Here is an 18,488-nt window from a genome sequence, read left to right as displayed (position 1 = left end):
AGTGCAGCATTGTTCCTTAGTATCATCCTCAGATTGAATCTGTTCTGTGTTAGAGCACGGCTCTTCACCCAGCAACTGGTCTTTGCTGTATTCATCTCTCTCACTGTTTCACTGTTCCTTATTCTTCCATCCACCATTGCAACTGTGGACCTGCCTCTGATGCAACTGTTACCAATCCCTTCCAATCTTGGGGAATAATTCTATTTTGAGTAGCTCAGTTATTTAGACTTGGTTTCAGATAAGAGGAGTGCATCTCATATGAAATCATAACCTCTTTAAAATGCCTTAGATCTGTCATTTCCACAGGATGAATTCTATCTCCTCCTAACCTTGTCCCACATCAATAGCAGGTACATGCTGTATGACTACTGGGAAGGCTGATGGTGTCATAACCCCAGGCCTCCTGGTCTCTCACTACCCTGGTGGTGGTTTGAGATTAACCCTTTCTCTCCAAAGGCTGTTTCATTAGATTGTCCTCCTGCTTTTCCAGCTTTTCTCTGATCCACCACCCTCCAGTGCAGTCTCTTCCCTCTGTCTTCCTGGGTGAGGCACCCACTTTGTTGCTTACTCATGGGACTGAGCCTTTTTGTTCTCTCTTTTCCAGTGCTCCCACCTCCCAAGGGCTTCCCTCTCCACCCACAACCTCTCCAGGTGTGCAGCCAACTCTGCAACGTCCAGAAAAGAAAATAAAGTGACCCCTTTTGTTTTTCCACTTCAGCCAAATTTTGTTTCTCAGGCTCCTCGGTTTCCACTCACAATTTTTCCAACTGCTCAGTTAGTCTTTCAAACTTTTTTGAAACAAAATATACAAAGAAGAAAAGGAAAAAAAAAATAGAAAAATCCCCTCTGGGAGCAAAGCAGTGATAGCAGCAACAATAAACTCTTTGCTGGCCTCTTGAAAAAAAAAATTCATCCCCTGCAGCATTTTAATTCGGATTTCCTGTTTTTATCCTTAACTTTCCAGCCCCACACTGAGGCACCACTTGTGGATAGTACTCACTACTCTGTGGGCTCTTTTCCCATTCTGCCAGCGTGGGAAGGTTCAGAGTTTGAACCTCTTGCTCCTGTGACTGTAAGTTCCCTTGGTTCAAGGCCACTGATGTATCCACACAGGGTTGTCAGTCACTTTCAGTTAGGGCCATCCGTACCTCAGCCCCGAGGAGGCAAAGGCAGGCACATCCCTGAAGCCAGCCTGCTCCAGAGTGACTTCCAGGACAGGGCTACACAGAGAAACCTTGTCTCAAAAAAAATTACATTCGTTTGTTTGTTGTAGGTGGGAAGGGATGCTTGTGTATGAAGGTCAGAGAAAAACTTGCAGGAGTCAGTTCTGCCTTCCCACTCTATGGGCCCCAGGGGTTGAAGTCAGGCCTTCACACTTGGTGACAAGTGGCCCTCTCAGCCATCTTACCAGCCCTCATGTAAAAGTTTTATAATCCAGATAATTCAGGCTCCTACATTTAGATCTGTGATTTATTTCAAGGAGTGTTTGTTTAATGTGTAGTAAAAGTAAATATCCATTTCCCTGTGATACTCAGGTCTTCCATTACTGTCTCTTCTAAGAACTGACCTTTCCCCCACTTAAATACCTTGAAGACTATAGATCTAGTTCAGTCAATAGAATGCCTGCCTAACCTACTCAGAGCCATGGGGTTGATCCCCAGCATTAAATAAGCCCGGTGTAGTACTCCACACTGGTAATCCCAGCACTTAGAAGGTAGAGGCAGGAAGGTCAGGACATCAGGGCCAACTTGGACTATAGAGTAAGTTTGAGGCCAGTCTTTCATGAAGCCTCATTTGAAAACCAAATGATAAACAAGTAAATTATAGACAATTAATTTAAATGCCTTGGTTTAGTATAGAGCCTGTTGACCAGGCATGCGCAGGTCCATTCAGAAGTCAGGTCTGTTCTGTGGATTTGTATGTGTAATGCCTGGCCACAATGTCTTTTTTTTTTAACGGTGTACTTGTTTTTGAACATGGGAGCATTTTGCTTGCATGCATGTATGTGTGTATAAGTGCACCACACATGTGCAGTACCCATGAAAGGAGGTCAGAAAAACCTCTGGAGTTGGAATTACACATAGCTTTGAGATAACAACTGGATGCTGAGAATCACACTTTCCGAAAGAGCAAGTGCTCTTACCCACCTCTTCCACACCACTGCCGTGCTGTCTTCATCGTTGTATGACTACAGCAGGTTTTTGAAATGGAATAATGGAAGTCTTCTATACTCATTCTTTTTAAAAATTGATTTTAATATTCTGAATCCTTTGAATTCACATATAAAGCAAAAAATGACTTTTTTTATTAAAGAAAATAAGGCTTCTGAGATTTTGATCGGAATTGTAATAACTCTAGAAACCTTTTACTTTACTAGAAACTTTTAGAAAGAACTGATACCTTAGTATGTTTTTGAGATGTAGCTCAATGGTAGAGCATGTGCTTAGCACTCACGGACTTAGGCTTAATGTTCAGCACTCAGCATTTAATGGTGATGATACTGTCTTCAAGTCTATGAGCGCATCTCTTGAGATCTTTTAAGATTTCTTTTTTAAAGACAAGTACACTGTAGCTGTCTTCAGACACACTGGAAGAGAGCCCCAGATCTCATTTACAGATGGTTGTGAGCCACCGTGTGGTTGCTGGGAATTGAACTCAGGACCTCTGGAAGAATAGTCAGTGCTCTTAACCTCTGAGCCATCTCTCCAGCCACCTTTTAAGATTTTTTTTTTTAATGAGTGTTTTGTACTTTTTAGTGGACTGGTTTTCACCTATTTCCTATCTTATTTTCACCTATTCCTGTTTCTCCCAAGATAACCTTACATTATGTTATATGTTATATGTTATATGTTATACAGTTGTATTTTCAACTTCACTTTTCTCGGTGGAGACCCGGTCTCATTGTGTTATGTTGCCCTGGCTGTCCTGGAACTCACTCTGTAGGTCAGGCTGCCCTCAAACTCAGAGAGATCACCTGCTCTGCCTCTCGAGAGCTGGATTAAAGGTATGCACCACCACTGCCTGGCCTGTTCATGCTTCTAACTGAACTATCTGTCCTTCCCTGGAGGAGGAATTTACATATGGTGTGTGTCTAATTTCAGAACAGGGTTCTGATTCTGTGTCCCCATCTTCTTGCTCCAGTCTTCTGAGTGCTGGGACATCAGGTGCTTACTACCATGTCCTGGCTGTTTCTACATTTTGTGTGTAGTTATGATGGACCCACAAAGAGGAAATTCTTTGTTTAGTTTGTTGATTTTAAAGGACTCATGCTGACCCTGAACTTGAAACTGTCCTCCTGCTTCGGCCTCTCAATTGCGGGGACCACAGGAGTAAGCCACTGTGCCTGTCATTTGTTCTCTTTTTTAAAGTCTTTAGAATTTTTGGCTCTCAGTCACGCTGGGCATGAATAAATAATACAGTTTTATATGCTTTTTCACTCCTGTCTTTAAAAGTTGTATGCATTTAGTTTCTTTCTCTTTTCTCACTGCTCTGCCCAGAACTTCTAGTCCATAGTTTAGTAAAAGCACAGCCAGAGTCAGGCACATGTGGGAAAGCCCAGAGTGGTCCTGACCCTGAGCCACCGAAGAGATCGAGAGAGGAAAGGGAGAGGTTAGAGACGGGAACCAGGTGCAGCATCCAGGATGCCAAAAGTACAAAAGGGCAGGTAACCAAAATGGCTGGATTATCTAGGAAGGAACCTCTGGGAGGGGCAGCCCAGGCCCTGGGTTGGAGAGCTGGAGGGGAAGAGTGAGTGTAGAGGGTGGCTATGCCAGCCATATCCTGAAACAGGAACTGAGGGGATGCTGGAGAACCTGGAGGTCAGGTCCACTTTAATAAGTTAAAAGGCACCTCAGCCCTGGGGTTTGAAATGTGGTATTATGAAAACTGGCCTGAGTTAGTTCCCCTTTCCTCCCTACCGCTCCTGGGGGTGGGACTGAGACGTCAGGCACAGAGGAAAGCACTTTTTCCCACTGAGCCATCTCCACAGCCCAGGGTGTTTTACTTTATGCTTGTAGCAGTTTTATTAATTTCTCAGCCAGGGTCTCGTGTGCCCCGGATGGCCTGGAACTCCCATGTAGGAGGATGGTGTTGATCCTCTGCTGATAATCATGTGACACACACCAGGCTTATTTAAGAAAGTTGTCCATCTAGGTTACGGAACTTACTGGCAGTTGGTTGCCATATTCTTTTTGCTTTGATATGCCTATGGGATTAATGATATAGGTATACCTTTTTTCTTTTGTTCCTTACCAGTCTGGCTAGAAGTTTATCAATTTCCTTAATCATTTCAATCAATCTGCCTTTAGTCTCATCAGACTTTTTTGTTGTTTTGTCTTGATTGATTATAAGGTTATCTTACTTCCTCCTCTTCACCTTGGTTTAAGTTGCTTTTCTTTCTCTAACTTAAGTCAAAAATAGGTGATTGGTTTAGATCATGTTTTATTTTCTTTTTTTCTTTTTTGTTGGTTTATTTTAAGACAGAGATTCTCTGTGTACCCTCACTGTCCTGGAACTTACTCAATAGCCCAGACCAGGCTGGCCTCAAACTCACAGAGTCGTGGTATTCAAGACCTGTGCCACCTCTACTTGTCTGTTTTCTAACACACAAATCGAGTGGCCTAAGTTCTCCTTGTGGTTAACATCCCATAAATTCTGTTTTCATTTTTTTAAAGATTTATTTATTACATATGAGTACACTGTAGCTGTCTTCAGACACACCAGAAGAGGGCATCAGATCTCATTACAGATGGTTGTGAGCCACCATGTGGTTGCTGGGATTTGAACTCAGGACCTCTGGAAGAGCAGTCAGTGCTCTTAACCGCTGAGCCATCTCTCCAGCCCTCTGTTTTCATTTTTATTCAGCTGAAAATATTTTCTCATTTCTTCTTTTATGACATTTTAAAATGTGTCATTTTATTTGATTATTTGGGGATTTTCTAGATATATGTGTTATTAACTCCTTATTTAATTCCCTGGTGGTCAAAAAATATGTTTGGTGTGATTCCAGTTCCTTTAATGCATTGAGGTTTGGCTTATGGTGTGGCACATGGTCTGTCTTGTTGATGTTCTGTGCTCTTGAGAAGAATGTGCTCTGCTGTAGTGGAGTAGACTTTTCCTATGATACCCTTTAGGTCAAGTAGGTTGGTAGTCTGACGGTTGACCCTGGGGCTTGTCTGCTTGTCCCATCAGCTACTAAGGGCAACGATGGAGCCTGCAGCTGTAACTGCAGATCCCTCGTTCTCGTTCCTCAGTGTCAGGTGTGCCTCATTCAGAGCTTTGAAGCTGTTACTGTCTGCACACATATGCAGGGCTGTTATGTATGTCTCCTGGTGAGTGATTCCTTCTTCGAGGATTTGACTCAGTGCCTGCTGTTTTTCTTCTCACATGTGTTTATTTGGTGAGCCTGTGTCTGACGGAACAACCTGAGGGAGTTGATTCTCCTCCTTCAACATGTAAATCTCAGGGATCAAACTCAGGTTGACAGGTGTGGTGGCGAGCCTTTACCCTCAGCGGTATCTCACCAGTCCTGCTGGTTTCCTTAAGCAGTGGTAGACTTTATTCAAGAAGGCAGGTGAATTATTTGTAGAGCACTATGATCCATTTCAATCTTCATCTTCAGATAGGTAGACTTGGGAGTAGCCTTCATATTGTAATGTTCCCGTTAAGAACCTGCCTGCTGGGGCTGGAGAGATGGCTCAGTGGTTAAGAGCATTGACTGCTCTTCCAGAGGTCCTAAGTTTAATTCCCAGCGACTGCATGGTGACTCACAACCATCTGTAAAGGGATCTGATGCCCTCTTCTGGTGTGTCTGAAGACAGCTGTGGTGGACTCATATAAATAAAATAAATAAAAAAATAAAATAAAATAGGTTTCGTTTAAAAAAAAAAAGGAAGAATCTGCCTGCTACTGATATGTTTGTTTTTGGGTTTTAAAGATTTATTTACTTATTTTATGTATGTCAATACACTGCTGTCTCCAGACACACCAGAAGATAGCATGGGAAGTCCATTACAGACACATACACTTAGCCCATAGCACGTCCATACCCACCCACCCACAGACAGGCGCGCGCGCACATGCGTGTGTGTGTGTGTGTGTGTGTATTTAAAAAAAAATAGGGCGTGGGGGTGGGGAGAAATGGCTCTGGTTAAAAGCACTGACTGCTTTTACAGAGGACAAGGTTCAATTCCCAGCACCCACATGATGGCTCACAACTCTCAGTAACTCTAGTCCTAGGAGAATCAGTGCCCTTTTCTGGTCTCCAAAGGTACTGCACACACATGTCACATCAGTTCAGCCAAACACTTACACACACAAAATAATAAAATAATTTTTTAAGAAAGGAAAGAAAAGCTGTAAAGATGGGGAGCTGAACACGGTGGCACACACCTTCAGTCCCAGCACTTGGGAAGCAGAGGCAGGAGAATCTCTGTGAGTTTGAGTCCAGCCTGGTCTACAGAGCAAGTTCTAGGACAACCAGTGCTACACAGAGAAACCCATCTTTAAAAACTGTTTATGACTGAGCTGGAGAGCTCCCTGACTGAGAATGCCCTCTGCTCTTGCAGAGGACTGGCATTCAAGTCCCGGTTCCATCACAAGCAGTGATGCATGACTGCCTGCATCTTCAGCTCTAAGGGACCCACATCGTCTTCTGACCTCCATAAACACCTCCACGCTCACACACTGTTCTTCAGGGAGGGGGAGGGGGAGACGGCAGCTCAGTGTCTGAAGGAATGATTAGTTTCCTCTGGGTACTGGTTAGACCTGGAACTCATGAATCTCCTTGTTTGTTCTTGTCCTTTGAGGTGCAAATCTTTTCGTTGTTCTATGTAAACAAGTGCTAAAAATAGCTCAGCAAGTATTTGAACCTGGCTGCTCTGAGATCACCGTGTGTGTCTGCTTAGCTCGCTGGCATGGTTATCTAATGAGTACACTGCACATTGAGTTGCATTTGTGCTGTAAAAACTATCACTAACTAGAACAGGCCTCAGTACGACCTTTCAGAATGGGGTGAGTCTGAACTCTGAGAAACTTAAAGTCTAGTCTGTGTATGTGTGGAATAAAGGGACTTCCCTTCTTTCCATCCCCCAACACCCTGTGTTCCCCTTCTTTCCGTCCCCCCACACTCTGTGTTCCTGACAGGACCTGCAGCTGTCAATGCAGGGCCAACTTGCCCAAGTAAGTGGCTTTTTCTGAAGCTGCTGTCCTAGGGGTCCTGTCAGCCTAGAATGTGGCATTCTGAATTAACTGTCACACTAGCATAAAGTAGGAGAGATGGTGATCGAAGAGACCTTCACACTCAGTGATCGGAGGTAAAGACACTTGTTACTAAGGCTAAAGACCCAAGTCTCGTCCATAGGACTCACATGGTGGGAGAGAATGGCCTCAAACAAGTTATTCCCCTCAGACTTCTACATGCCATACTAGGTGGACACTGTACATGTCATGGCAAGTGGACACACACACACACACACACACACACACACACACAATGTAAACTTTTGTTTTAAAGAGAAGAAACCTTAAGGCCTTTCATTCTTCCTGCCTGTTTTCACGGGTGTATGGCCAGGCATAGGTAACATGACTGTAATCTCAGCACTGGGAAGGCAAAGACAGCCTGTCACATAGGGAGTTTGAGGCTACTTGAAACCCTGTCTCAAAGAATTGTGTAGTGGCATCTCAACCTAGGGCACATTCATTGTTTCATACCTGACCCTGCTTGGCTCCACATGTATTTGAATCCCCAGTTTTCTTATTGGCATCATGAAGGCAGAACTTGGCTTGAAAGTTTCAGAAGCCTCTCAAAGTGCTAAGAACAGTGCTGAGTGTTAGATCAGCAGGGCTAATTCTGATCTTACCATGTGACCCTAACAAGAGATTCCTTACCTTTTTAGTTGAGCCTGTGTTACTAAATTAATTCTACAAGCTTGTTAAGTGTTTACTGTTCTTGGGACTCTGTTTGGCAATGTGAGAAATTCACAAAGTCACACTGACTCTGTTCAGAGAGCAAAGCGCTCACTAATATGGCAATTCCGAGTAAGGAAATTAATGGTGGTAATCCCATGTTTATTACCCCAGGAGAGGGCTTGCCAGCGAATATCTCTTTGGGAAACCTATAAAATAAAGGTGTCTCCCAGAGATCAGGAGGATAGGAGGGGACTTGTTTATGCTAGGAGTGGAAGTGAACTTCAGTGGAAGCGAGCAATAGGTTCAAGCAGGTGAAAAGTAACAGTAGGCATAGCTGCAGTTACTAGGACTGCCGCGTCAGACATGGCGGTGCCTTACAGTCACCACCCTAGAACTAGCAGTCACCAGAACTAGCAGTTCGATGAAAATATCATTACCCACTTGGTGAGAAAACTGCATGGGGTGTGGTAATGTACACTTTTAATTCCAGCCAATGGGCAGATCCTGTGAGTTTAAGGTCAGCGTGATTCCAGGCCAGGGATGTCTCAAAAACAAAACAGGAAACAAGAAAACTGGCATGCACCTGCCACAGCACCTGTGGACATCAGAGGATAGCTTCCAGGGGTCACTTCTCTCCTACTTAGTAGGTTCTGGAGATGGAATTGAGGTCATCGATCGGGCTTAATGCAGGTACCTTTATCCCCTGAGCCAGTTCTCTGGCCCTTCATCCTCTGCTCTTAACTGAAGAACTGTCTTCCAAATACTTTTGATTGAAACTTTTTTTCAGTACCCATGAGCAGGGAGGCCCAGCAGCCAGGGTGAACATCTTTTCAGTGATCAGCCATAATCTGTCCTGAATTTAGAACTATAAAATGTGAATTCTGGGGAAAAATCGTCCATTTTCTTTCTCTTATCAGAATGAACTCAGAGGTCGGCCTTTGGAGGTAACTTGAAGCTAACCTGGTGATTCTTTTTTTTTTTTTTTTTTTTTCGAGCTGGGGATGAACCAGGGGCCTCGCTTGCCATAGGCAAGCGCTCTACCACTGAGCTAAATCCCCAACCCCTAACCTGGTGATTCTTATTCACTGTGACTGACAGTCAGACTAGAGTGATTTCTTGTTTCAAAGACCTTGCTTTAGAAGTGTTGACGAGGGGCTGGGGATTTAGCTCAGCGGTAGAGCGCTTTACCTAGGGAAGCGCAAGGCCCTGGGTTCGGTCCCCAGCTCCGGAAAAAAGAACCAAAAAAAAAAGTGTTGACGAGGCATGGCTCTTGTTCTTGCTCTCTTGCTCTTACCTTCTCCCTTTCTCCCTCTCTCCCCATTCCCCTCCCCACTTCTCTCCACATGCTCATGGCCGGCCTCTACTCTTCTCTCTCTCTCCCCTTTTTTCTCTCTCTTCTCCGTCTCTTACCCACCCCCCTGTCTCCACCATTCCAATAAACCTCCTCCACGTGAAAAAGAAGAGAGAAGGAGGAGGAAGAGGAGGAGGAGGAGGAGGAGGAGGAGGAAGAAGAAGAAGAAGAAAAAAAAGCAGCAGCTAGGCATGGTAGCACACGCCTTTAGTCCCAGCACTAGGGAGGCAGAGGCAGGTGGATCTCTGTTGAGTTTGAGGCCAATCCGGTCTACAGAGCGAGTCAAAGGCCTTGCTCTAAAGAGTGAAACAACAAAACAAAACCACTCCAACAGCTTTCCTGTGCTGTGGAAAGCCAGGCTTCTCCAGGTCTATCTCCTCAGTTGTCCTTTCTCAATGCCTGTGTCCCTTGCACCACCAAGGGGTAATGCTCCAGCCAGGGGTCCTAGGTACTCTTCTGACTTCGGTGTCCTACATTTATACTGCATAGGAGAGTCTGGTGTCCTTAGCAGAGAACCTGTCAGCTGAATGAGGATTAGCTCGGCCTTTCTCCTGCCTTATAGTTAGGGTTATCTGGGGACGGCAAGAACATCCAAAACCCTCATCCCCAGAAAGCTTTCTTTATATAATTAGCAACTACTTATTGGCCATTCACTGTGTTCCAGGTCCTGGAAAGTCACTGTCTCCTGTCATGTCCCATCAGCTTGACGAGGCAGGTAGTGTTACACCCCTGTATAGCTTAGAAGAACTAAGCTGAAAGACCAGAAACTCACAGTGAATGTATATAGTTATTCAGTGCTTAATGTGAAACCAAAATTCAGACCTGTGACTTTAAAGTCCATGATCTTAATTACTTTGCTGTTTTCTCCTGCTATTGTCTCCAGCCCCAGTTGCTTTCTCTTGGCTTTTTTTGACGTGGTTTTAAACCAAAGTGGGCATAAGGTCTTCAAGACTGAGGCCATTTGTCTGTCTCCCTGGAACCCAAACGTTCCTGTGTGGTAAAGAATCATGTGGGCCAGTAGTGCCTTTGGGGAATTTGAATTAGGTGCTTCCAACGCCTGGCTAGCTCAGTCGGCAGAGCATGAGACTCAGGTACTTCCTGGCCTGTGAAGGTAGCTGCTCTTGAGACCCGGGAACTGTCAAAGTAGCCGTGTAGCCATTTGGGAGGCCAGTGTTTCCATCGACTGTGGTAACATTATAATACTCAAACTTTATTAGGAGGTCGCTTTAGAAAGGAAAATTCAAGTTACATTTCATAGAAGGCTTGAGGTGCAAAGACGTCAACTGTTGCAGTTGGGGAAAGGACTCAGAGTAAAAGTGCTTACTCTGCAAGCATGAGTAGCAGTTCGAAATGTATACATCCACTTAAAAAGCCAGACATAGTTATATTTGCTCCTGTAACACAGTGCTGTGAGGGGCAGAGGCAAGAGGTTTACTATCCTAGCCTCTAACAGAACACCAGATGAGAGACCTCATCTCAAGGAAATAAGGCCGAGCGTGAACATACGTGTGCATGCACATGCACACACACACACCAGCATGCATTCTCCCCTACCCCTGTGCACACATGCACTCACACATACACATAAGATGTCAAGTGTACCTCAGTTCCCAAAGCAAGAGAGCTATAGTGACTGTTGATAATAGTCTGTTTCTGTCAGAGCCTTCCCACATCCAGTTTCCTGGCTACCTGGGGTCATAGTGGTTTGTGAAGATTCCTTAGAAAGCATGGCTAGTGGGTAGTTTTCCTACTCTGAAGCTACTGTGGGCTAAACTATAGGTATGGATCTAGGAAGCCTACAAACCTAGCAGCATATGAAGAAAGGTGGGGCCTGTGTTTAGAGAATAGGCTATTTATGTGGCATTCATGGCATTGGTGGTATTGTGGTGGTGGTGGTGGGTGGTGGTGGTGGTGGTGCTTTGAGACAGGGTCCCACTCTGTAGCCCTAGCTGGCCTGGAAACTCAATTTAGACACATTTGCCTCTGATTCATAGGTTTCTATCTGCCTCTCCCTCCCCACTGCTAGGATTAAAGGTGTGTAATTTGTACTTGGTGGTAATAGTTTGAGAGGGTATCTGAGCTCAGCCTGGTGACACAGGTCTCTAATCCCAGCTACTCAGGTCTTTTGAGTCAGGAGACTGCAAGTCTAAGGCTTGCACTACAAAGCCACAGATAAAGAGAGCTTACGAGGGGCTACTGGAGCTGCCAAGAAGTTAGGTACAGAAGGGGCTGTGGGAAAGCTCAATGCCTTTAGACACACGGACGTTTGGACGTTTGGACGTTTGCTGCCTGCCCAAGCACTGCCTTTGCCATGACCCAAGCCAGTACTGAGGCTCAAGTAAGATATATAGTAATGTCCAAGTGTGGTGGCACAGGCCTTTCATCCCAGCACTTGGGAGGCAAAGACAAGTGGATCTCTGAGATCAAGGCAGCCTGGTCTACATTTAAAAAAGCGATACACCAAAAGTGATATTCCTACAGCAGTGGGGAATCACTAAGTGTGCTCAACCCAGAACCAAGCCAAGCATGTCATTAGAAGTGAAGAGCAGTGGGGACAGAAGAAGACAGCAGAGCCTACAGGAACTGACAGGCCACTCTCCTGCTCTAAGCATACATAGCCTTACCTTCTGCTCTGACCTGGCAAGAGAGAATATCCAGGCAATCCAGAAAGCTCTTAGGCTGAGTCTCTGGGGATACACTGGGAGGAACAGCCATCTTCCTGATTTTCAGCAGCTGGCTTTGGTGTGAATTTTTCACTTGGTACCTGACTCTCCTCAGGGAAGATTTAAGCCAAGGTGTTAGATTGTAAGCATCGCTGAGGCTGCCCAGATTTTAGGTCTTAGGAAAGCATATATTACTCTGTTTTGCCTGGTTTCTAGGGACTGGCATCATGTTGGAGGAATTTTGCCCTGTTTTTGGCCTTGAGCCAAGACCTTGACTGCAGCCATCCCAGTTATCTATGAACGCTGCCCACAATTATCTATGAATGCTGCCCCCAGTTATCTATGAATGCTGCCCCCAGTTATCTATGAATGCTGCCCACAGCTGGAGAGGCCTGGTTTACCTGTGTGCCTGCCGTCACTGGAAGTATTGCTGGAAGCAGAGCAAGTGGCCTTCACTGTGGGACCCAGTAGGCAAAACAGTCCGGTAGATCTGGATGTTTAGAGGGAAGAAGGGGATGGGCCTTGGTCCTCATTGCATCTTCCCTTGAAACCCAAACGCAGAGCTTCTCCTCCCAGTGTTCACCATTTCCTTTATTACCTCAGACACTTGGCAGGCAGGAGCGTTTGCTCCCAAGTAAAGCCTGGCCCACCACAAATTTGGTCTGAAAAAGGAAACAATGCAGAGGTATACCCTTCTGCACCGGGGAGCCTGGCCTCTGTCCCACTGACATGTCCTGACCCTGGCTGACCCCCTTTGCCTTCTGTCAGAGCCAGGTCCCTCACACTTAACTTCCCCGTTCCCTGATGAGCAGGGTTTTCCTTAACGACATGGTTTTCCTGCATATCAGATACCTCCATGCAGGTCACCAGACTGAGTCCTCGTCCTCCTTGCTCCTCCTCTGCCCTGTCCACTTCCGCTAACTTGACAAGTGCCTTTCCTCCCACCTGCCCGACCCTTGCCTTCGTTTGATTCAGGGTCTTGAAGTCACATCAAGTTTGGCTTCCAGATCCTTTATTATTAACCTCAGACACCAGGGTTTCCAAAGTCATTTGAATTTTGACTCCTCGCCCCATAGAGAGTCAGGTCAAGTGTGGTAGTAGACACTTATAAGCCCAGATATCAGGAGGTGAGTCAGGAAGATAAAAATTACAGACCAGACTGAGCTATATAGTGAGTTCCAGGCCAGCCCAGACTACATAGAGAGACCCTGTCTCTCAAACAACACTTAGAGAAGCATTGTTGAGGAGATGCACATCCTGTGCCCCGTCAGTGTCCACTGTGACTCAGTGCTTGGATACCCAAAAGTTTGCTCCAGGAGATGGATAAGAATAATGGGTCGGCACATGAAAACAAGTGGCAGATGGTCTCAGGAACATTCCAGGGCTGAAGAAACATGGTTTCCAGAAAGGAGAAGCAGTCAGACATTGGCAAACTCAGTGTCTGGGAAAACCTGACCAGAGCGAGCCTCCTGCAGAGGCTAAGAGTGCTCTGGTGGTGTCAGGGACAGTGGGGCCATAACCAGAGTGCACAGTCTTTGTGGTCAGGATGAGCTGTCAGGAAAGGCCTAGCAGGGGCCAAAGGATAAAAAATTCAGTGTCAGCCTCACATATGAGACTCCATCTCGGGGAGGAGAGAGACTTTAGCGGCGGGGGGGGGTCCTCATCTTTAATCCAAGCCCTCAGGAGTCAGAAGCAGGTGGATTGCTGAATTCAAGGCCAGCCTGGTCTGCAGAGTGAGTTCCAGGGCTACACAGAGAAATATCTCTCCTCTCTCTCTCTCTCTCTCTCTCTCTCTCTCTCTCTCTCTCTCTGGTGTGTCTGTGTGTGTGTCTGTCTATTTCTGTCCCCCCTGCCCCGAGGTATGTCTGTCTGTGTGTGTGTGTGTGTGTCACACACACACACACACACACACACACACAATCTCATAAACCAGAGAAACTACCCCCTGCCATCCTTCCTCCTTGCTTTACATAGAGATTCTTACCAGGACTGAGAGCCCTTGGCCCTTGACTTCCCTCAGGTACTAGAGGTAGTGCGAGCCAACTACGACACACTCACACTGAAGCTGCAAGATGGCCTGGACCAGTATGAGCGCTACTCTGAGCAGCACAAGGAGGCCGCCTTCTTCAAAGAGCTGGTGAGCTCCCATCCCCAACCCTGCCTGTGTCTTTAGACACTGAGATCTGCTGTACTCTTGGGTATGACTGCAGTTTGCTAAAGATTAATAAAACTAGAGGAGTTTGGTATGCAGCCCTTCTACGAAGCAGTTTGGATGAGGCAGTGAGAGACAGCATTATCCACCTCGTCTGCAGCCAGAGACAACCTTGCACAGCTCTAGCAGGGCTGGGCGGGGATCTGGCATGTGTCACCAGTGGCAGCCATGATGCAGCACCCCTTGCTGTCCTTAGAGCAACTAAATAGTCACTCCCTGACTGGTCCTGTCTTGAGAGACTGCCCTGTAGCTCTGCGTTCCTCACTGTCTGTGCCCACTCCCATATCTCACCCACCCAGTCTCCCAGGCGTGGCTCCAAGCTGGCCTCCCTTTTGAATGTCCCTTTCCTGTTCTGTACTCAGCTGCCCCAGGGGAAGCTCTGCGCTTCCTTCCTGGTTGACACAAACCCTGCTAGTGAATGGGACAGGACAGAGAGGTTCTAAAGCATTCCCCAGGCTCTCATCAACAGAGCTTTAACTTAATGCATGTTTGTGGCAGAGGTACTAGATTTCAGATCATCACAGTCCAACTCCAACCCTGACGTGAAAGGCCTCAGGATTTTTCTGTGGTGAGTTAGTTATGAACAAAAACCCATCATGTAATAAGTAGGCACAGTGTTTTCAATGAGATGAATAGTGATTTTTACATCAATGTGGAGATTTACTGGGTGGAGATTTACTGGGTGCCAGAAACAAATAAGAGAATGACTTAACTTATGGAGAGGGTTGTAAAGAAGAATTAGCACTTGCCTAGCAAGCGCAAGGCCCTGGGTTCGGTCCCCAGCTCCAAAAAAAAAAAAAAAAAAAGAATTAGAATGGGTCTGCCCGCCTGCCTATCTCTCAAGGACAGGATCTCACTATATATAGCCTAGGCTCGCCTGGGACTTGGAGTAGTCATCCTGCCTCAGTCTCCCAAGTGCTGGGCTCTTAGGCATGAGCCTCTGCAGAGGGAGCTGTCTTGCAGATCCTTGGCACTGCCCCGCTTCCCTTACTCCTTCTGGCTGTACTTCTGGCACAGGGAAGCAAAGTTCTGGTCCTTAATGAGGTGGATTTGCCTGGTGTTGCCCTGCTGTTTTCCCTTTGCTTCCTGCCAGATGACTGTTAGAGCAAAGCAAGAACTAAAGTAAAGCTCTGGGTTTCCAGGACTAAGCAGATACATTCTTTCCCTCTGCTGTTGGTTTGTTCCTCATAGAAACACATACGTATTTCCATGGACGAGCCTCCTTGCAAAGGCTGCTGAATTCCCATAAGCCTCCTAGAGTTGGGAGTTTGGCTCTCCCAGCCTTTCTTCACAAGTCTTCTCCTGCCAGCAAGTGAACACTTCATCTTGGCCTGGTGCCTCAGGCCTGCCCTCTGCTGTTTGTAATGAAACTGTTTTCTCTGCCCTTCCACCTCCCCAACCCTCTCCCAGGTTCGGTCCATTAGTACCAACGTCCGGAGGAACCTCGCCTTCCACACACTCAGCCAGGAAGCCCTCCTGAAGGAGTTCTCCACCATCTCCTGAGGCTGCACTGCCTGAGAGCCACTGACTGCCTTACCCATGAGGCTCCTGGGCTGGAGGGCGAGCAAAAGGAGTGGGGACTGCCTTCAAGGTTGGAGAGAAGCACAGACCCCGAGGCTCTTGGTGAAGGCCGTACTTCAGTGAGCTTGGACAGCAAGGGCAAGCCCAGGATGGTCTTATTTGGGGAGAAATGGGAGGGTAATGGGAGAGGCAACCAAAAGTGTGGGGTTTCCAGGCTGCATTCCCTGGATACTGCCTCATGATTCCAGTTGAGATTCCACGTTCTGGCTTCTGATTATTCAGGTGCTGGTTGGTCAGTCCGCAGCTGATGCCAACACTCTGAAGGCAAACGGCTGTTCTTGGCTGATGCCACATCCTGTTTCTTTTTGGACCTGGAGCTGAGCAAGGCCCCTGCCCCCACTGCAGTCTACACAGTCCTTAGCACCTCAGTTCTGGCACAGAGTAGGTCAGGGATTGGCGCCTTTTTCTGTCTTCACATTCAAAGTTGACACCTCTGAGAGACTGGAGATTGGATCTGCCTGGTGCTCTGCTGTCCGACCTCTCCTTTCTGGATTTTAGTTTTGGCACCAGGAGCACCTGTTCCTTTCCTTGCCTTCCCACGTTGACTCGTCAACACAATAGGCCCACAACTTTAGCCTTGCCTTTTTAGTGTTTTAAACTGTCTTAAAAGAGTCTGTGTGAAATAAACATTGACAGGTTTTCTGGAGCCCTCAAGGTGCCTACTTTGCTGGTTCCCTTTCCAGCAGCTCCCCCCTCCCCACCCACCCCTCCAGTGGGAGCCTAGATGAGCTCCCCTCCACGTGTTCCACCCCCTCACCCTGCTGTTGTTTACATTCAGCCTGCCTAAGAATTTCCTCTGGGGAGGAATCTGTTCCCGCTGTGGTCTGGTGCTGGGAGAGAACCTGCTGGGGGTAGAGTGCTGTTCATCCGGACAGCCTAGGTGAGCACCATGCCTCGAGCCTCCATCTTGTCCAGCCATACTGTAGCTGGGTCTCGAGCACATCCAACCTCCATGAAGCTGGCCTGTGGATTCTATCATCGGACAGTCTCCATGGAACCACTGTAGGGTTCTCCCTGCCCCACAGATGCCCCTGAAATAGCTGCTGCTCGAAGGTCCCTCCAGTCTAAAGCTTTGTGGAGCCCCAGGATGGCCAGGGCAAGCAGCAAGTGAGGGTCTGAGGGAGGCTGAGGGTAGGTCTGGGGCTTTCTGAGCTCCTGTCTATTTAGCATCTGTCTCTTTGGGATACTTGCCTCCCTGGAAGCCAGAGTTCTGATTGAGCAGAAGTAAAATAGTTCTGGAGAATTCGTCGGCAGACTGACATGCATAGATGTAGAACCTTAAGCCATTGTGGGGTGCGCCATCTCTAATCACTGGTCACCAGATGGGTAACTTGACCTGAGGTGTTTAGTGATCCCCATGGTTATGAACCCCAGAGCAGCTGGATCTGGAGCTGGTGGCAAATCAAAGCTATTAAAAGTTGATCTGTGTGTCTTTAGTCTCTTTAGTGTCTTTCCCCTCTTCGTCTCCTAAATGCAGATTGGTCCTGTGTCATAAAGGGACCTTCCTTAAGACTTGGTCCTTCTGAGTCTCCTGGTCCAGCTGGGTCCTGAGAACTATGGTCTCCCTTGCCACTGGGAGAAAGAAGGGAGAATGTTATGAGCAGGTCCCTTAGGTGCCTTCTGGGTTTCTCCAGCCCTTCCTGTAGTGGAACAAGGGCCAGTCTAGGATGAGCAGCCCTAAGCAAAGCATCTCTTTTCTCCCCTGACTAAAAGCCCACCTCTCATGTACACCTGAGACCTTGAACCTGGAGTCTGCCTCATCTACAAGTCAGCTTGGCTGGTGCCTCTGACAGCTCCTGGAGGTTTCTGGGAGTGTTCCTCCCAAAGACAGGCCTCCTTAAGGCCGCTGCCTGTCCCAGCTTCACACAGGAACACCCACCGCGGTTCACTGACTCCAGCATTTGGAAAGAAAATCTGACTGAAAAGGCTCACTGAGGTACTACCTTAGCTGAGGCCTTTGCTCTCAGCAGGCGGTTCCTGGAGACTGAGGTGAAGGGAGCTCTGTGCAGTGCTGTGCAGTACTGGTTCCCTTCAGAAAATGAGGGTGGCTTCGTGAGAGACATCTCTCTTCTGTATCACACCCGGACCCCCAAACCTTTCAGAAGCTCCCTAAATCTGCTGGAAAACAAAGTTTAGAGCAGCAGATGGGAAAGGAGAAATGGGCAAAAAGCTCACTGCTTTCGCCTTCCCAGTGGCCTGAGCGGGTGGGTGGGAAGTGGTGGGGAAGAGTCATCAGATCTGGGAAGAGGGCATTCACAAAGTGAGGCCCCTTCTGGAACTTGAGAAGACAAATGTACCCAGTGCCACCTGTGAGCCCGTGTCCAGAGGCCAGGTGGCTCCGCATCCCCATTCTGCTAGAGAAGGGTGACTGCTGACTGGGAACATGCAACACGCGGCAGGAGAAACAACCGAGAAAATAAGGCTGAGATGAAGACCGGAGGGAACAAGGAACTCACACATACCCCAGGCTCCTGCCCTGCTGAGCAGGGCTGGCTGACTGGGGGGATTGGGGGAGTTTGCCTGAGAATTGGAGGCGGAGTTTCTTCACAGCGGGGCTTTTCTGGCCCCCTCTTCCCCAAGCCCCGCAATTTAGTGGGTGGTGTAGCTGGAGAGCTATTCTCCCTTCCGGCACTTTCCAGTTCACCCCTTCACCCGGTGCCTCCTCCGAGCTGCAGAGGGTGGGGGGCGGGGGGTAGGGGGAGCCAATCCCAGCAGCGCCTAAGGGGGGAGGCGGCAGTGACAGCCGCGGGGAGGGGGCGGAGGAGAGGCGGCT

The 18,488-nt window shown here is 47.5% G+C and overlaps 1 protein-coding gene across 1 annotated transcript in view; it reads left to right on the top strand.

Moving 5' to 3' along the window:
• The window catches only part of Armh3 (armadillo like helical domain containing 3), a 181,884-nt gene extending 164,733 nt beyond the window's left edge, over positions 1 to 17,151 (top strand). Inside the window, exons 25-26 of the mRNA XM_032892086.1 lie at positions 13,943 to 14,059; positions 15,545 to 17,151. Coding sequence (XP_032747977.1) covers positions 13,943 to 14,059; positions 15,545 to 15,637 — 210 coding nt within the window. The 3' untranslated portion in view covers positions 15,638 to 17,151. The remainder of the gene's footprint in view (positions 1 to 13,942; positions 14,060 to 15,544) is intronic.
• The last annotated feature ends 1,337 nt before the right edge of the window (positions 17,152 to 18,488 follow it).

This window comes from Rattus rattus, chromosome 2, assembly GCF_011064425.1.
Source record: "Rattus rattus isolate New Zealand chromosome 2, Rrattus_CSIRO_v1, whole genome shotgun sequence".
Lineage (NCBI taxonomy): Eukaryota > Metazoa > Chordata > Mammalia > Rodentia > Muridae > Rattus > Rattus rattus.
This window is presented reverse-complemented; position numbering and strand designations above follow the sequence as displayed.